This window comes from Antedon bifida, chromosome 6 (genome assembly GCF_963402885.1).
Source record: "Antedon bifida chromosome 6, ecAntBifi1.1, whole genome shotgun sequence".
Classification (NCBI taxonomy): domain Eukaryota; kingdom Metazoa; phylum Echinodermata; class Crinoidea; order Comatulida; family Antedonidae; genus Antedon; species Antedon bifida.
This window is the reverse complement of record NC_136231.1, coordinates 13,318,028-13,334,460: the sequence shown is the minus strand read 5'-3', so window position 1 is coordinate 13,334,460 and position 16,433 is coordinate 13,318,028. Positions and strand designations below refer to the sequence as shown.

General features: G+C 32.7%; 1 protein-coding gene across 1 annotated transcript in view; it reads right to left on the bottom strand.

The window, feature by feature from the left end:
- The window catches only part of LOC144845422 (lysosomal alpha-mannosidase-like), a 114,721-nt gene that overhangs the window by 98,119 nt on the left and 169 nt on the right, over positions 1-16,433 (bottom strand). Inside the window, exon 2 of the mRNA XM_078702744.1 lies at positions 4,232-4,340. Within this exon, the coding sequence (XP_078558870.1) occupies positions 4,232-4,340 (109 nt within the window). The remainder of the gene's footprint in view (positions 1-4,231; positions 4,341-16,433) is intronic.

The window sequence follows — 16,433 nt, the reverse complement described above, 5'->3', positions numbered from 1 at the left end:
ATCTATAATCAATCATTGAAATTCATAAAATTGCGCGTAAGTCACGTTGCGCAACTATGACGTCATTCAAAAATAGGAGGTGCACAACTTCACGTAAATGCCCATATGTTGTCAAAGTTATGAAATGTTATGTTTACACATTTTAGAGAAACGCGACTCACAAAAAGGAAGGAAGGATCCAAGAATAATACAGAACTAGACATGAAACTCGTCACTTTGACGAGTTAGTTATCCGCACCACGACAAACGCCACATGCACGTCATACGTTGGAATATTGCACACAGATAAAGATTATGGCATTATGACAAGAACTGAAGAATATGATATGCTGTTAGTGCTGAATTCTGTCAATTTTGTGTCATATAGTATATACATGCAAACAGTATAAGCTGTATACATATTACATACAGTGTAGAATAGGTGAAATTACGGGACCCGCCATTTATTCCAATTTTTAACATGGCGACGGTATCAAAATGAAACACTTAGATAGCAATTTCAGAAGGAAATTATCTCAGGAACAACATATTAACGTGTAGAAGAAATTTGAATACGTAAAATATAGATGCGCACCCTTTTAAATGTGATGAACTATTACGCAAAATATGAAAATACGACTTTTTTTATTCAACTGGCCATATGATGACGTCACAACATCCGATTGGCAAAATGTTTACATGAATTCGTATCTACAATCCAATAGCTTCCAGAAAACGTTTTAATCGTGATTATCACATTTTATTCTTACGAGCTATTACAGATTAAAATTTACTGTAAAGATGAAATTAATGACCCACGTAATTAAAATTTTTAGGCATGATGACGTCATAAAAATTAAAATATTTTTATCTCATGCAAAAGAAAGTTGATTGACCTACACAATATATAAATGTAGGTGAAAAAGGAATACAGATAAGCGTGATGCGCTCCATTGAATGTGATGAGCAATAACGAAAGAGACAAAAATCCTATATTTTACATTCGTGTGGCCATACGATGACGTCACAAGGTTTTTTTAGCCTTATTGATGCATGATCCGATATCTACAACTCATCAACTTCTAGATTTTGTAATAAAAATAAACGGTTAACGGTTTACTTTAGAAACTATGACTGTTTAAAAAAAGACATAATTTTGACGATTTTTTAAGCTTTTTCATAAAAAACGCGCACGAATTGTCTAATTCAACGTGTTCGTATGGCATTATTTAAACTGGAAAAGGTCTAAATTGTTTTCAAAATTACTAGGAAAGGCTTGAAAAATATAATTCAAGAGAAAAAAATATGTTTTTAACGCTACGTGCGCACCGCGCGGGTAAAAAATTGCGCGCCCGTGGGAATTTTTGACATGCTCAAAATGACAAGAAACGCGTAAAAAGTTGATCAGAAATTAATTTTGCGCATTTTGAAATTTTAAATGCGCGTGCGCGCGTAACTTCTTGTGAAACATGCCATTTTTAATCCGTAGAAAGTTTGCCCCTGATATGACTTAAATTTTGTCAAAGTGTCAATACTAAATGACTTTTGGTTTTTAATCTATGATCAATCATTGAAATTCATAAAATTGCGCGTAAGTCACGTTGCGCAACTATGACGTCATTCAAAAATAGGAGGTGCACAACTTCACGTAAATGCCCATATGTTGTCAAAGATATGAAATGTTATGTTTACACATTTTAGAGGAACACGACTCACAAAAAGGAAGGAAGGAAAGAAGAATAATACAGAAAAAAAATATTGATCTCATACAATAACAAGGAGTTATCCGCTTGGTATACCAAGCGGATAACTAAAAAAACTATTGATCCCATACAATAACAAGGAGTTATCCGCTTGGTATACCAAGCGGATAACTAATAATACAGAAAAAAACTGTTGATCTCATACAATAACAAGGAGTTATCCGCTTGGTATACCAAGCGGATAACTAAAAAATGTATTCTTGCGAAAAATAATATTTAATGAAAAGAAACAATACCCACACAGTTTTTTAACACAATAAATATTTTTTTCACATTTTAACATTTTTTAACAAGATTTTATGTTGTATTTCAGAAATACCTACCTGTCAATATAAATAACCTTACTAAAATACATATTACATTCTATGCAATGCCAAAAAAAAGAAGTTAATTCACACACTGGTTCAAAAGTTATGAATCATTTAAAGACGGGAACTTTTTGAGCATTTTTGAGACATTTGGAAAAACATGCGCAAAAAGCCCTCGGAGGAATTTTGGAAGGCGATATCTAAAAAATAAATTGTCGAGGACACCCCAAAAAAAAATAGTCTTGTACAACTCTGTTGTATCTATGGGTTTGGCAAAAATAAGAACTTTAAAGTTATTAATATAAAAGTTATAACCCTTCAAAATTGGTTCCAAATATAATAGGAAAAAATGCCATTTTTCAAGCAAAAATCACTGTTTTTTGGGCACTTTAACGGACCATAACTTTTGAATGGATAATCTGATTTCAATCATTTAAATTGCAAAAGTTTATGTTCAGTTAGATCCTTTTGATTATTCATTTGAATTTTTACATTGGGATACCTATTGAAAGAGATAAAAATTCAATTTTTAAAATTCAGATGGCCATTAGGCCATGTTTTGAGTAAATCCCAAAAATGGGTAGGTCGGTAGGAAAATGTTTATTTATTTTTTTTTTTCAGACCAAAATTGTCTTGCCGGCAAAAAAATAAACAATTTACACAAATGATACAAAAAGACTTTAAAAACACTTTTCATAGCACCCTTAAGGCTCAGGCTAGCTATAAATATTGTTTCAACAAACGTTTAAAAAAGATTTATTAAATAAACGTATGCCTATAGCTTTGTGAGGCATGCAGTAAGTCTATGGCTGCTAGGCCTAGCTACCAGTACCATAAACCCAAAAACAATCAAGATTGAAATAAACTATTTACGTGTTATATGCTACATTACGCGAGTTAACATATTATTTCAAATGAAAATATTGAGTTTTATATTGTTTTATCCATACGTACGGTAATTACACTGGCATTAAATATATAACATTAAAATTTAGGCCGTTTATGAGCTATATTTCGCTGATTTCTTATCGCGGGGAAATTCCCCACCAGCGACATCAATCGATCGAGGAGTAGGTGCGGCCTAGTCTGGAGACCCGGCTAGCCTAAATGCCTAGCATGCATGCTGGAACGAGTGGATTATTGCTATAAATAACAAGTTTGAACAAAAGAGCTTACGACAATCTTAGGTAAATTTTTATTAAGCGTATAGGCCTACTTGCTTGGCGAATCCATGCATAAATAATTTAATTTTTCGTAATCGGATCGCACGTGTAGTACTGTACAGTTCATTTAGTTAAAAATTGGATGCAAAATTGATAATCGCGTATTTTGGTTATCATTCTCGGTTGGTTGCACGCTTTTTTTTGTACATGTCCGGCGCGCGGAGGTGAAATATATTTGCTAATTTGGCGAATAAGACAATATTTATTCACCATTTGGTTTCACAATTTGCGGTTTGGCTCACAAAAAAAAAAAGGAAACACATCATTTTCGTTAGTTTAGGGTCGGTCGGGCGTAGCCAACACAATCATATTTTTTTTGGCCTTATGATGATGTCATAACATACTTACAGTCTAAATTTCACATGAATTCATATACAAAATTTTCTGTCTAGTACGTAAGTATGTAAAAGCGTGAGCGTGACGCGACATTTTTTGAAAGTTTGAAATGCTTAAAATGTCCTGAAAGGTGTAGAAAGTTGATTAGAAATAAATTTTTGAGCATTTTTAACTTCCAAAATACCAATGTTCAAAATTTTGCTGATGATACAGGAAGATTACCCTTGACATGAAGCATACATGTGTCCAAGTTTCATTTGAAAAGGCTCTTAGTTTTGATTTTATATATTTAAGAATTACAGTAAATCGCACGTAGTTATGCTACGCAACCATATTTTTATTAAACCAAAGTTTGTTGTACAACTACATATATACGTGCGTCTGCAAGCCAAGTTACAAAATAACAGCTTTAGTCGTTTTAGAGATCTGCCACCAACAATAAATGATCAAAAAAAAAATTTTTTTGACAATAACACTAGGCTATCGCTCTCATAGAGTGATAGCCTAAAAAGAGAGAAAAGAAAAGAAAAAAAGTGCCATATTGTGAAATTACAAAGTGCTGTGGTTTAACAATATCATTGGAAACAACCAAAAAAAGTGACAATCAAACAAATTAACTTACATCCCATATAGTACTGGTCAACAGTTTTTAGCCAGCCCACATCATCATGTGTGTGAGGAACTAGATGTACATTCAACACGTATGGATCAGAAATGGTAGGGTTACAAGCCTGCAATAAATACAAACATGGATACTTAAAAATACTATAATTATATTTTTTACATCTGTTTGCAACAAGATGCTAAATGTTTCTATTTAATTATTTATTACATACATTTTTAACAGATTTAAACACGTTTTTGATTTTACTTTTAATTCATTCATAGAAAATAGATGATCATATTGCAGATGCATACAATTTAGATTGGTTAAATAATATAAACCAAAAGTCATCTCTTGAAGATTACTCCAAGCTAAAAGAAAGTCCTAGCCTTAAGTGTTATCTCCTCGATAAAACCAATTTCTTAGGTGCAAGCTTAAAATTTAAATTAAGATCGAAAACTTTACCCCTTGATGGACGAACCTGTAAATGGTCTAAAGAAATATCTGGCCACTGCACTATATGTCAGAGTGGTGAAATAGAAAATATACAACATTTTTTATTTAATTGCCAAGCTCTTAATGCTATAAGAGAGATTGAATTAATAAAGCTAAATAATGACCTTGAAATTCTGGATGAGTCTGCAACATGGGAATATTTTATAAATGCTAATGTTAATGAAAAAACAATTTTAGTTTTAGGTGGGGGACCATTAACATGGATCTTAGTAAAGCTGTCTTGGCAGCATTTGACAAATATTGTAAACTTTTTCTTGAAGTTGCCTGGGAAAAAACATCTGAGTTAAAAAAGATTAAGTTTAAAGTTTAAAAAGTTTAAAAAGTTAAAGTTAAAAGTTAAGACTAGACATGAAACTCGTCACTTTGACGAGTTAGTTATCCGCACAACGACAAACGCCACGTGCACGTCATACGTTGGAATATTGCACACAGATAAAGATTATGGCATTATGACAAGAACTGAAGAATATGATATGCTGTTAGTGCTGAATTCTGTCAATTTGTGTCATATAGTATATACATGCAAAGAGTATAATCTGTATACATATTACATACAGTGTAGAATAGGTGAAATTACGGGACCCGCCATTTATTCCAATTTTTAACATGGCGACGGTATCAAAATGAAACACTTAAATAGCAATTTCTGGAGGAAATTATCTCAGGAACAACATATTAACGTGTAGAAGAAATTTGAATACGTAAAATATAGATGCGCACCCTTTTAAATGTGATGAACTATTACGCAAAATATGAAAATACGACTTTTTTTATTCAACTGGCCATATGATGACGTCACAACATCCGATTGGCAAAATGTTTACATGAATTCGTATCTACAATCCAATAGCTTCCAGAAAACGTTTTAATCGTGATTATCACATTTTATTCTTACGAGCTATTACAGATTAAAATTTACTGTAAAGATGAAATTAATGACCCACGTAATTAAAATTTTTAGGCATGATGACGTCATAAAAATTAAAATATTTTTATCTCATGCTAAAGAAAGTTGATTGACCTACACAATATATAAATTTAGGAGAAAAAGGAATACAGATAAGCGTGATGCGCTCCATTGAATGTGATGAGCAATAACGAAAGAGACAAAAATCCTATATTTTACATTCGTGTGGCCATACGATGACGTCACAATGTTTTTTTAGCCTTATCGATGCATGATCCGATATCTACAACTCATCAACTTCTAGATTTTGTAATAAAAATAAACGGTTCACGGTTTACTTTAGAAACTATGACTGTTTAAAAAAAGACATAATTTTGACGATTTTTTAAGCTTTTTCATAAAAAACGCGCACGAATTGTCTAATTCAACGTGTTCGTATGGCGTTATTTAAACTGGAAAAGGTCTAAATTGTTTTCAAAATTACTAGGAAAGACTTGAAAAATATAATTCAAGAGAAAAAAATATGTTTTTAACGCTACGTGCGCACCGCGTGCATAAAAAATTGCGCGCCCGTGGGAATTTTTGACATGCTCAAAATGACAAGAAACGCATAAAAAGTTGATTAGAAATAAATTTTGCGCATTTTGAAATTTTAAATGCGCGTGCGCGCGTAACTTCTTGTGAAACATGCCATTTTTAATCCGTAGAAAGTTTGCCCCTAATATGACTTAAATTTTGTCAAAGTGTCAATACTAAATGACTTTTGGTTTTTAATTCATAAAATTGCGCGTAAGTCATGTTGCGCAACTATGACGTCATTCAAAAATAGGAGGTGCACAACTTCACGTAAATGCCCATATGTTGTCAAAGTTATGAAATGTTATGTTTACACATTTTAGAGAAACGCGACTCACAAAAAGGAAGGAAGGATCCAAGAATAATACAGAAAAAAAATATTGATCCCATACAATAACAAGGAGTTATCCGCTCTACCAAGCGGATAACTAAAAAGCCACTGCATTGGATTTGTTTTACTATGTATTCTATGTATGTATCGTTGAGTGTACATATGTACATACATGTGTGATTTACAGTATAATGTTTATTTGTATGTAGTTTAAGTTGACTGCACCACTAATGAGTGTGTTGCCACTGATCCAAAAGTGTTTGTCAATTATAAGGTTATTATTACTGTATTTGTAAAGTTGATGATAAGAATAGAATAATATTTCATCGTTTAATCAAAGATGGACGATAATCATAAATATGGTGCAGCTTTTTATACTAAACTTGCACCTGTATTATAAATGCATTGTTTTAACTTCATTTTTGCTGTTAATACACTGTAGGTAGGGGTAACGATGTAAAAGTAAGTTAATTTTTTTGAAACAAATTATACATTGCCTGTTAGTATTTTGTATAAAGAAGTATGAAAATCTGACTTGTAGTTGGGGTCTAAAACATCGCTGAAAAAGATCGTTTTTAATGTTGTTAAAGGTTATATCACCTTGTCAAATAATTTTGATGAAGGGAAAATAAATGCTCGAAATAAAATTTACCAATATAACCCGATTCCTTTTTTCAGTGGTTAGGACATTTCTATGGAGGTCATTGATATTCATGAGCTTCTTGGCATTTCCTGTTGGTATGACACCTCTACTGTTGATGCTGAAAATGCACTGGCCTCGACTAGGCTTAACAAGTGTAGTGAAACCCCCCTTATATAAGGCCAAAAATCATAGCACCCTAGGCTCACGCTAGCTATAAATATTGTTTAACAAAAGTTTTAAAAAGGTTTATTATGTAGGTCTAGGTTTATTATGTACTGTAGGTCTAGGTTTTTTAGACATAGGCCTGCTGCTAGGCCTAACTACCATTTTTAAAGCCTAAAACTATTTCCGTGTTATATGCTACTGCATTACGCGAGTTAACATATTATTTCAGATGAAAAATATTGAGTTTTATATTGTTTTATCCATACGTACGGTAATTACACTGGCATTAAAGATATAACATTAACATTTTAAATATCACAAATAATTGTCAGAAGTGTGTCAAATAGGAAAGTTTTGAAATGGAAGTGAAGACGGTGATTTAAGTAGTATATTCCGATGTCTCTACCGACGTGTATCCGGTATCAAGACGTAAACGGTACTTTCAAATCATTCTTCCCGACATAGGACACAAGCAGGAACTCAAATCATGATTGTCATGATTCTCATAAATATCTGGTAGTTGAAACTGTACAACTATTGGGATTATGTTTATATTTTTGTTTGTTTTTAAATTACAATTTTAGGCTTTCTTTTCAATGTATAAATTTATTCATATTCTGATCAGAACAAATAACTTGGTGTTGTTTGCCACTAATTTTCAGATTGTATATTGTTATTATTCAACAAAGAGCAGTAATTGTATTTTAAACGCAGTGGCTGCATCTACGCCTAGACGTAGATCCAAGCTAGATTCTCTATCTACGCCTATTGACCCGATCGGGCCAAGGCCCTCTTTCTCGGGCCTCCAGCCCCCGTAACCTAAAAACATCCCTCTAGGAAAATGATGAGAAAAGATGATGATCAATAAAGAAGATGGTGAGTAAAACAAAAATGTAAAAAAAAAAAATACCAAGAACGAGTTTCGAACCCTAGCCTAACGCTACAGCATTAAATTGAGAGACCCAAGCACTACCCATTCAGCCATCCAGCTGGCTTACAATCCACCTGGCTTACAATCCACCGATATCATAACCTATTAGTATTTTATAAAAAAACTATAGGGGGCGCGATATCGGCGTAAATATAGATATCAGGATTGGATTTACGACTAAGCGTAGAGGCAGCCAGTTCGTATTTTAAAACAAAGTAAAAGGCATCGCTGCTACGATGTTATTGTTTACACCAATTCATATGGAAATGAGGCTCGTTTGTGATTGGCCAATGAGTACACACCCCCAACGCACCCACCTTACTCAATCACTAATTATTACTAATTATGACTTGCTTTGGGTAGGTTTACACCATCGTTAGCTTGAATATTATAACATTAAATGGTTGTGGATTAGGCGGAAGAAAAGTATTTTTAATTGGTGTAGAAACACAAAAGCTGATTTAATATTACTTCAAGAGACTCAAAGAGTCCGAAAATACTTGGCAGCGTGAGTGGGGTGGGAAAATTATATTCTCGCATAGCGAAACAAAGAGTAGAAGTGTAGCCATTTTCATTCGAAATGAGAATAATTTTACATTTAAAAATATTTATAGAGATGAAAACGGGAGAGTCTTGATTACCAAAATATTAAAAAATGATTGTAAATTCATGATAATAAATATTTACGCTCCAAATACGGAAGAAATGCATATATGGTATTTTAACAATTTGAAAGACATAATGTTTGAAAATCAAACCAATGACTGGGGGAGCATTATTTTAGGTGGGGATTTCAATTGTACACTAAACGAATTAGATAAAAAAGGCGGGACCACTAAACTGAAACAAAAAGTAGTTGATACAATTTTAGATATTATAGAATCCTTCGATTTAATAGATACTGTAAAGCCCAAAATGTTACGATTTTACATTTTTAACTATTTCGCGATTTGAGTTTCTTGTGTAATTTGTTGAACCAAATTGACGAATGTATTTCGTCTCCGCGATGAACGTCAAACAAAAATTGAATAGCGTCGGAGTAAAATTACAGAATATGTGATTGTAAATTTAGGGAATGTAAATAAATAAATGCTTTGCTTAAACAGTGGCTGAAGCACGTGCTTAATATGCTCTTAGATATTAACCACCCCAATTAATGTACTCTACCAAATTATTGTTGTTTCTACAAAACAACGAACGGACGCAACGCCGGCCAGATGGATCTCTGTGGTGGTGGAGAGCATGGCGATGGTATTTTTGCCATTTGCTACACACCACAAGCTAGGCTTACGCACATAGAATAATTACTTTATGGAAACATTACAACTTGTATGATTTAATGGACAAAGGATTTGTCAAGCAAGTACACTATACATTTCATGAATTTCAGACATTTCAGAAATATCGTAAGCTTTTTTTATACCAATTCGAACATTGTTTTAGCGATCAATCCTCCCACGGCGCCACCTGGGTCGATCGCTGTGAGGAGGAATTTCATCATTGTTTTGAGCGAGGCAGCGCAGGTTAAGCAGGGCCTAGTATTTTCGGTCGGTTGCAATTTATTTTAATGTTTTAATTACACCTGAACAAACAATATAAATAATAATCGGGGTTCGTAAATGGTTCAAAGAATACACATTAAGTTAAGTTTATCGTAGCTATTTTATATTCATTTTTTCCATATTTAGGCGGGGCCCCTAGAGGCCTGGCTAACTAACGCTAGGCCTGATCGACTGTAAACAACATCGTTTTCACGACCCTTTATTTTCATGATTGTTGTTCAATCTCAAAAGTTGCGAAAATAAAGGGCGCGCGAACATTTGGGCTTTACAGTATATAGAGGAATATGCACCCATTAGAATGTAGATGCACATGGAGACATTACAACACAACCCATTAGTACAATGCAGACTTGATTATTTCATTATCTATATATAAATTTACGCAAGGCCAAAATTCGGTAAATCACGCGTTACTTCATAATGTTTACTCGATGGTATATAAAGTTGGTTCGTACTTTCGGTACTGATTTTAACCACCTGATGTAACTCTGTTTACTAATTAAATTGAGTTAGATAATTAGTTATTGACATTTAAAACGAATTTAGGTTTCAACAATTTGCCCTAAATAGGGGTGATTTCCAATCGTGGTATACACTGTCTAATGGATGTCTATCCTGAAAAATACCCGCTCATAATAATACGAGGATGCTTCGCATTTTCCTATCTCCTACTACGATAATTGTTGTTATAAGCTGAAAACCGGTTGAACAGCTCGAGTACAGCATCATAATGTTGAAGACAGACTGATTTTCTTAAAAAAATACTATTTTGCTAAATTTAATATAACTAATGTAAGCTATAGTATAGCCCGTAAAGCCAGCGTATCCATTTTTATACTTATGCATACTGTGGCAGATATCATATCCATGTCGTTAACAACTTACTATTCAATCACCTTATTTTTATTTCTCTTTATGTCCGTAAGTTATGTACAGTAGGATTAAATATTAAGTATATAATGATTATTGTTGAGGAAAATCATGTATAAATTTTATTTCTCATGTTTAAAATAATTTTTAGTAAAACTGAAATAAACCTCCAAATAAGCCATATCGGAGATGCGCCCTCTATGATCGTGCAGCCGTTTCCTCTAACAGTACGTTATTTTGCTGACGGGGATTCCCCTTCTTAAAAAAACATGCACTTGTGTGTCAAATCATGGACAAAACATGTACGATCGTTGTCCATGGCCAGGTAAAGATGACGTATATTATTGATAACCATACGTTCTATAGTCTATAGGCCTCCTGCACATGTTTTTGTGAAACAATGTATATAATTTACGTATATACTGTACGTCGGCGATACTATAGTTTTTAGTTTGAATATCTTATATTTATTCATTTATAATAATCATTTCATGTAGATAACTCAGTGTCTCACATCCATACGCCATTTGTAAATCTAAATGTTTAAATATCAATGCAGATTACCTCTTTGAGAATCGTGTTCACCTTATCCATCCATTATTATTATCTATCATTGTACATGAGTTACTATGCGCTAAACAAGTAGGCTACAAATCTTTTTTTTTATAATAATGTGATTTTCCTTTTGCACACTTCATATTAAATTTCAATAAACATGCGATGACGTGCGATGCAATGTTTATTTGTTTGACAAAATATCCAAGGAAGAGGATTCGATCAATTACGCGGAGATTCTTTTTTTCTCTCATTCAAATCAGATTTATTTATAGGATAAATGCGATAATTTTTAACCTTTGACATGAAGAACAAATTGTTGCAATAATGTGATTGGGCATCTGGTTGTTTGGTAATAACTGATCATGCGCAAATTTATTGGCTGCAAAATTAACCGATATTTTGTTTTGGCTGAGGACACAGCCGGCCGCATTGAGCTGCACGCGTGCTATGCCGCTAAGACTAAAAAATCCGGGATTCCCTCTTTTATGTAAATGGTGATGTTTTTTCTATATAAAATAAAAGCTATACATTTTAAAGTAAAACTGGTGTAGGGCTACATATCAGTCGGAAAATGAGATTGTTTATAATGTATCGAAAAGCGGGCAATCCTGCCGGCGAAAGGGTCTAACAGTTGGAATGTAAGGCTTAATTTATAGGCCATAAGCAGTAAATTCTAACTATAATTTACTATTCTACTATAACAATTATTTTTTATCGAAAGTTGAAGACTGTCGTTCAGATTTTTAAAATATGGCACATACCGAATTACGGATGCACAACTTTTGAACAGTTTGGGCACTTTTGTAACAATCGTTACAAAAAAATGTGCCTATAATATAGCATAATAGCATGTTAAGATATGCCTCGCACCTTTTTGAAATTGTAAACTATATGCCTCGCATTTTTGGAAATGATAAAATGATGCCTCGCACAAATATTTGGCGTGCCGCGCATGCCTCGCTTGCCTTGCACATTGTCAACACTCATAATGGGCTGCTTTCAAATATCAACCAACCGTAGGCCTAAATCAGCATCACTACCTAGCCTAGGCCTAAGACTAAGAGGAATATTATTTAGATCACTGAGGTATAAACCTACAGTACATATAATATGATGATGAATTTGTCGATTTTCATTCTTAAAAGTTAACGAAAACTGCGAAAGCCATGTACAGTATCAACAGTAACATTTTAGTTACTTACATTGACATAGACAAAATATGTTAAAATTGAATTTTCACCAATAAACTGAGTTTTTAGCCCTCTATTATGAGTATGCGAAATTCACGAACCGATGTGCGAGAAACACGTCTAAGGTGTGGTACTCACAATAAAGTTATTTAACAAATTTTGAGTCGAAATAAATGACAGGTGCAAAACGGAACTAGGGTAGAGGGCGAAACAGATTTCGAAAAAAGGTGGGTCATTTTGAAGTATCTTAGTAAGTAACTATCACCAAAAATTTGTCGAAAAAAAAATCCTTTAACTGAAATACAGACGTTTTTTTGTTAAAAAAATAACTTTGACTCCCATTCCAGTCAAAGTTTTCGATCAAAACATATCCCATAATGAAACGCGCTTGTTTGGCTACTCTGTATGCATAATCATAAAACTTCCTCACGATCTGTGTGAAAATACCTTCTCAACCGTGACAAGTTGTAAACAATCCTAATTAGCATATGCATAATGCGTACTCGTGGTTTGAAATCTTTGATTACTTTCGCTCGCGACGATTTTCCAGATGAAATGTAATCAAACTAATTTACCTGTTAATAACGTAAACTTGTTGCTTTTGGCTCGAATTTTCGTCTTAAAGTGAATAACTTTAATATTACTTTAATATGGCCAATTTAAATTTAGAATATTTTGACCTTCATTTTGTGTGTTTCAAGGGACAATACATCTTTAATAGGCTAGAGCAACTGTTTCCATTACATTTAATAACAATGTCACATAATGTAAATTTAAATAAATCCTTCCTAAATACTCTAATACGGATCTTTTACGACGAACTAATAATAAACTTTGAACGAAAAACACTTCAAACGAAATGAACATTTGGTAATGCGGCACTCCGAAAATGCCTCGATAGTGCATGTGTTTATTATAGTGTACGACTGTGCTTTGGTGGTCTGTTAACCTCAGATATATACCCTATCTATAGCTGGGTGAATAACTCAATGTTATCTATAAAATCTACACCAAACTTATTTAAAATGTGTAAAAGTAACCCAAAATTTGATTTTAATAGTTGGTTCTTAACTCTTACTTCGTTGTTAAAAAAAAAAAATGGCCGCTACACGTGGATATGGCTGATAGAGGGCTTCAAATACCAAGAACCAAAATGGTACCCCACGTATGTTTCCTAGAGAATTTCGCGACTTGACGCATGCGCATTAACGCGCCGTTTAAAAACCACGCGCACTTGTTTATTTTGCGTAACGGTCGATTGAATTTGGATCAACAAATGGCCTAGCATTTTTCATAGCCTTTCTATAAATATTTGACCTTAAAACAATTTATTTATTTTCCTTTATACTTTGTTAATCAAAATATCTAAAAACACGAAGAAAAAACAAAGCGGAATATATCTGTTATTTATCTTGCTTTTAGTCTCAATTTTACTCAAATTTTAAACCAAAAATCGTACAATTTTCAAACTTTTATAAAAAAAATTCGGAAGTTTTTTGCGAGGTCAGGTATTCTCATACATATTCATGATTAATTGAACTAGTCACGTGGTTTAAAGGTTTTAGAGAAACAATTGACGGTGTGGAGTTGTGATGGAACAAAAAACGAGGAATTTTCACTATTTTCTCTCTAAAATACAGTTGTTATTGAGTATGTTAGCGATCAACCAAACACACTCAAGTATTTTAAATGCCATGCCAGGTAATTCTCATCACATATCTTAAATATCCCGACTAGGCCTAGATTTGAAGGCCTAGGCTTACATACAAGTTTTAAAAGAGACTGGAGTTTGGGGAATATCCACCCATGTGCGAGGCATATCGTTAGGTGTTTTTGTGGAATGTGGTCCGAATTATACACATTTTCATAATTTATTGTTTGTTGTAGCTTAAATTGTTTAAGAACTAATGTTTTGCAGTATATCTTTATAGTTCATTAATGTTAATATTGTTTTTATATCGTTAAAATTATTTCAGCTCCTTATATCATTACACTGACCTCCCCGTCTTTAATAATAGTATAATCCACTTGTTGTATAAGTAACGCTAGGTTTGGGTTATTCCATTTTGGTAACAGGCAACATTTTATTTTAAACATTGTACAGTATTTTTATTTTATAATTATGCATACAATTAATATGTATTAATTGCAATTTTATTACCAATAAATTACACATAACACTGGTTTTATTTTTTATTATATTTTTTTAAAGGTATGTCTGGAGTCAGATGAAATGTGTATTTATTGCATGAGGCAATTTTTTCGAATGATCAGAAATTATGGTACAGTCGACTACATTTTCCAGCTGTTGAAAAAGCACTGTCAAATGGTGAATGGAATAGACGCGATATTTAACTGTTGTTGACGGCTCCAGAAGATTATATCATGTTATAATATAAAATATATTGTAATTGTTACGAATACGATGTATCTCTCATATGATTTTAATTTGTGATGAGAAGAATAGTTAGGCCTAATCAAGATTACTATCGATACATATTGTCATTGTTTTTAGTAATGAATTTTAATATCTACAGTATTAACAATATTAATCTATTAATAATTATTAAATATATTTATTATAAGAGTATAAAGGAGGCAATTGTATATTTGATCTAGTCACATGTTCTGCATACTGAAATAGGTTTTGTATAATATGGTTGTCCATTCTGAAATAAACAAAATCTACATTTATTTTTATAATAAATGAAACTTTTTAATGCCTACTATAAACCTATAAAATTGAAAAAATTTATTACTGTACAGTATTTACAATTTATTATTTAAAAATGTGAATACATACAAATTTTTGAGGTATATTTTTCTATGGGTACATACCTAGGTCTTGCCTATTAATATTAAACATTACAGATGAAAAAAGAAATAATAATAGAAATAATATAGTGTATGTTTATATAATAAACATACATAATTTACTATCTTGCATAATTTCATTATTGAGACGCACAGCCAGGCAATTTAATTAATAAAGTACAGTATTTATTATGATGATATTGTACAGTACTGTATCTATAGTATTGTAAGGCCTAGCCGCCAGCGCGCGCGCGCCTAATAATAGCCTAGACGCGCCTATGCTTTAACACAGGCATGTCTATTCTGCTGTGTCAAATAGCCTAAATTCAATCAAATTATACTCCCGTGAAATAATTGTTTCTCTCTCGTGTTAATTAAAATTAGATGCAATACTACTTAAACAAGATGATATACCACTCTGCATAGTTTGAAAAACTTCGAATTAATTGTAATTTAACATTTTAGATGACTCATTTTACTTCCGAAATTTTTGAAGCAAGAATGTTCATTTTACTGTTTTGCATAGCAATGTTTGAAATGTTATAGTATTTAAAATATTATATAAACATTTTTAAAATATACATATGTTTTAAGAAAATAAGTTTAAAAATAAAAAAGGTTTAATGTTTATATCATTGAGGAGTTTTTTAAACTTATTTTACGTCTTTTATATGTATGGAACGATCGTCTTTCAGCGTCGCGTGTCCAAAACGTTTTGTGTGAAAACTTTCAATTAACACGCTTCGCTGCTTCGACGCCCTCTATAGTTTTGTTTTGCCAGTTAACTTCCCTATATTTGCATTGCGGGAGAACATACGTGACCCCTGTTTTAGAAGTCGGACAGTAGGTGGCGCTATATATAAAAACATGGAATTAGCCTAATCACTAAAATTAATTAGTGGATCGCATTTTTTAAAGTAATTCAATATCTCTATAAAAATCAAATATTATGAATAATTTTTTGTAAATATAAAGAATAAAATAATTATATTTGTATATTTTTAAAAAAAAAAGTTTTCTGGGCCCGATCGTCTTGGGCCCGATCGTCCGTGGTCCCGATCCGTACTAGTAGTAGGCCCTAGCCTAGGCCTAGTAGGCTAGTAGTAGCCTACTAGCCTAGGTAGGCCTAGCCTAGGCCCTATTTATTAGGCCTATAA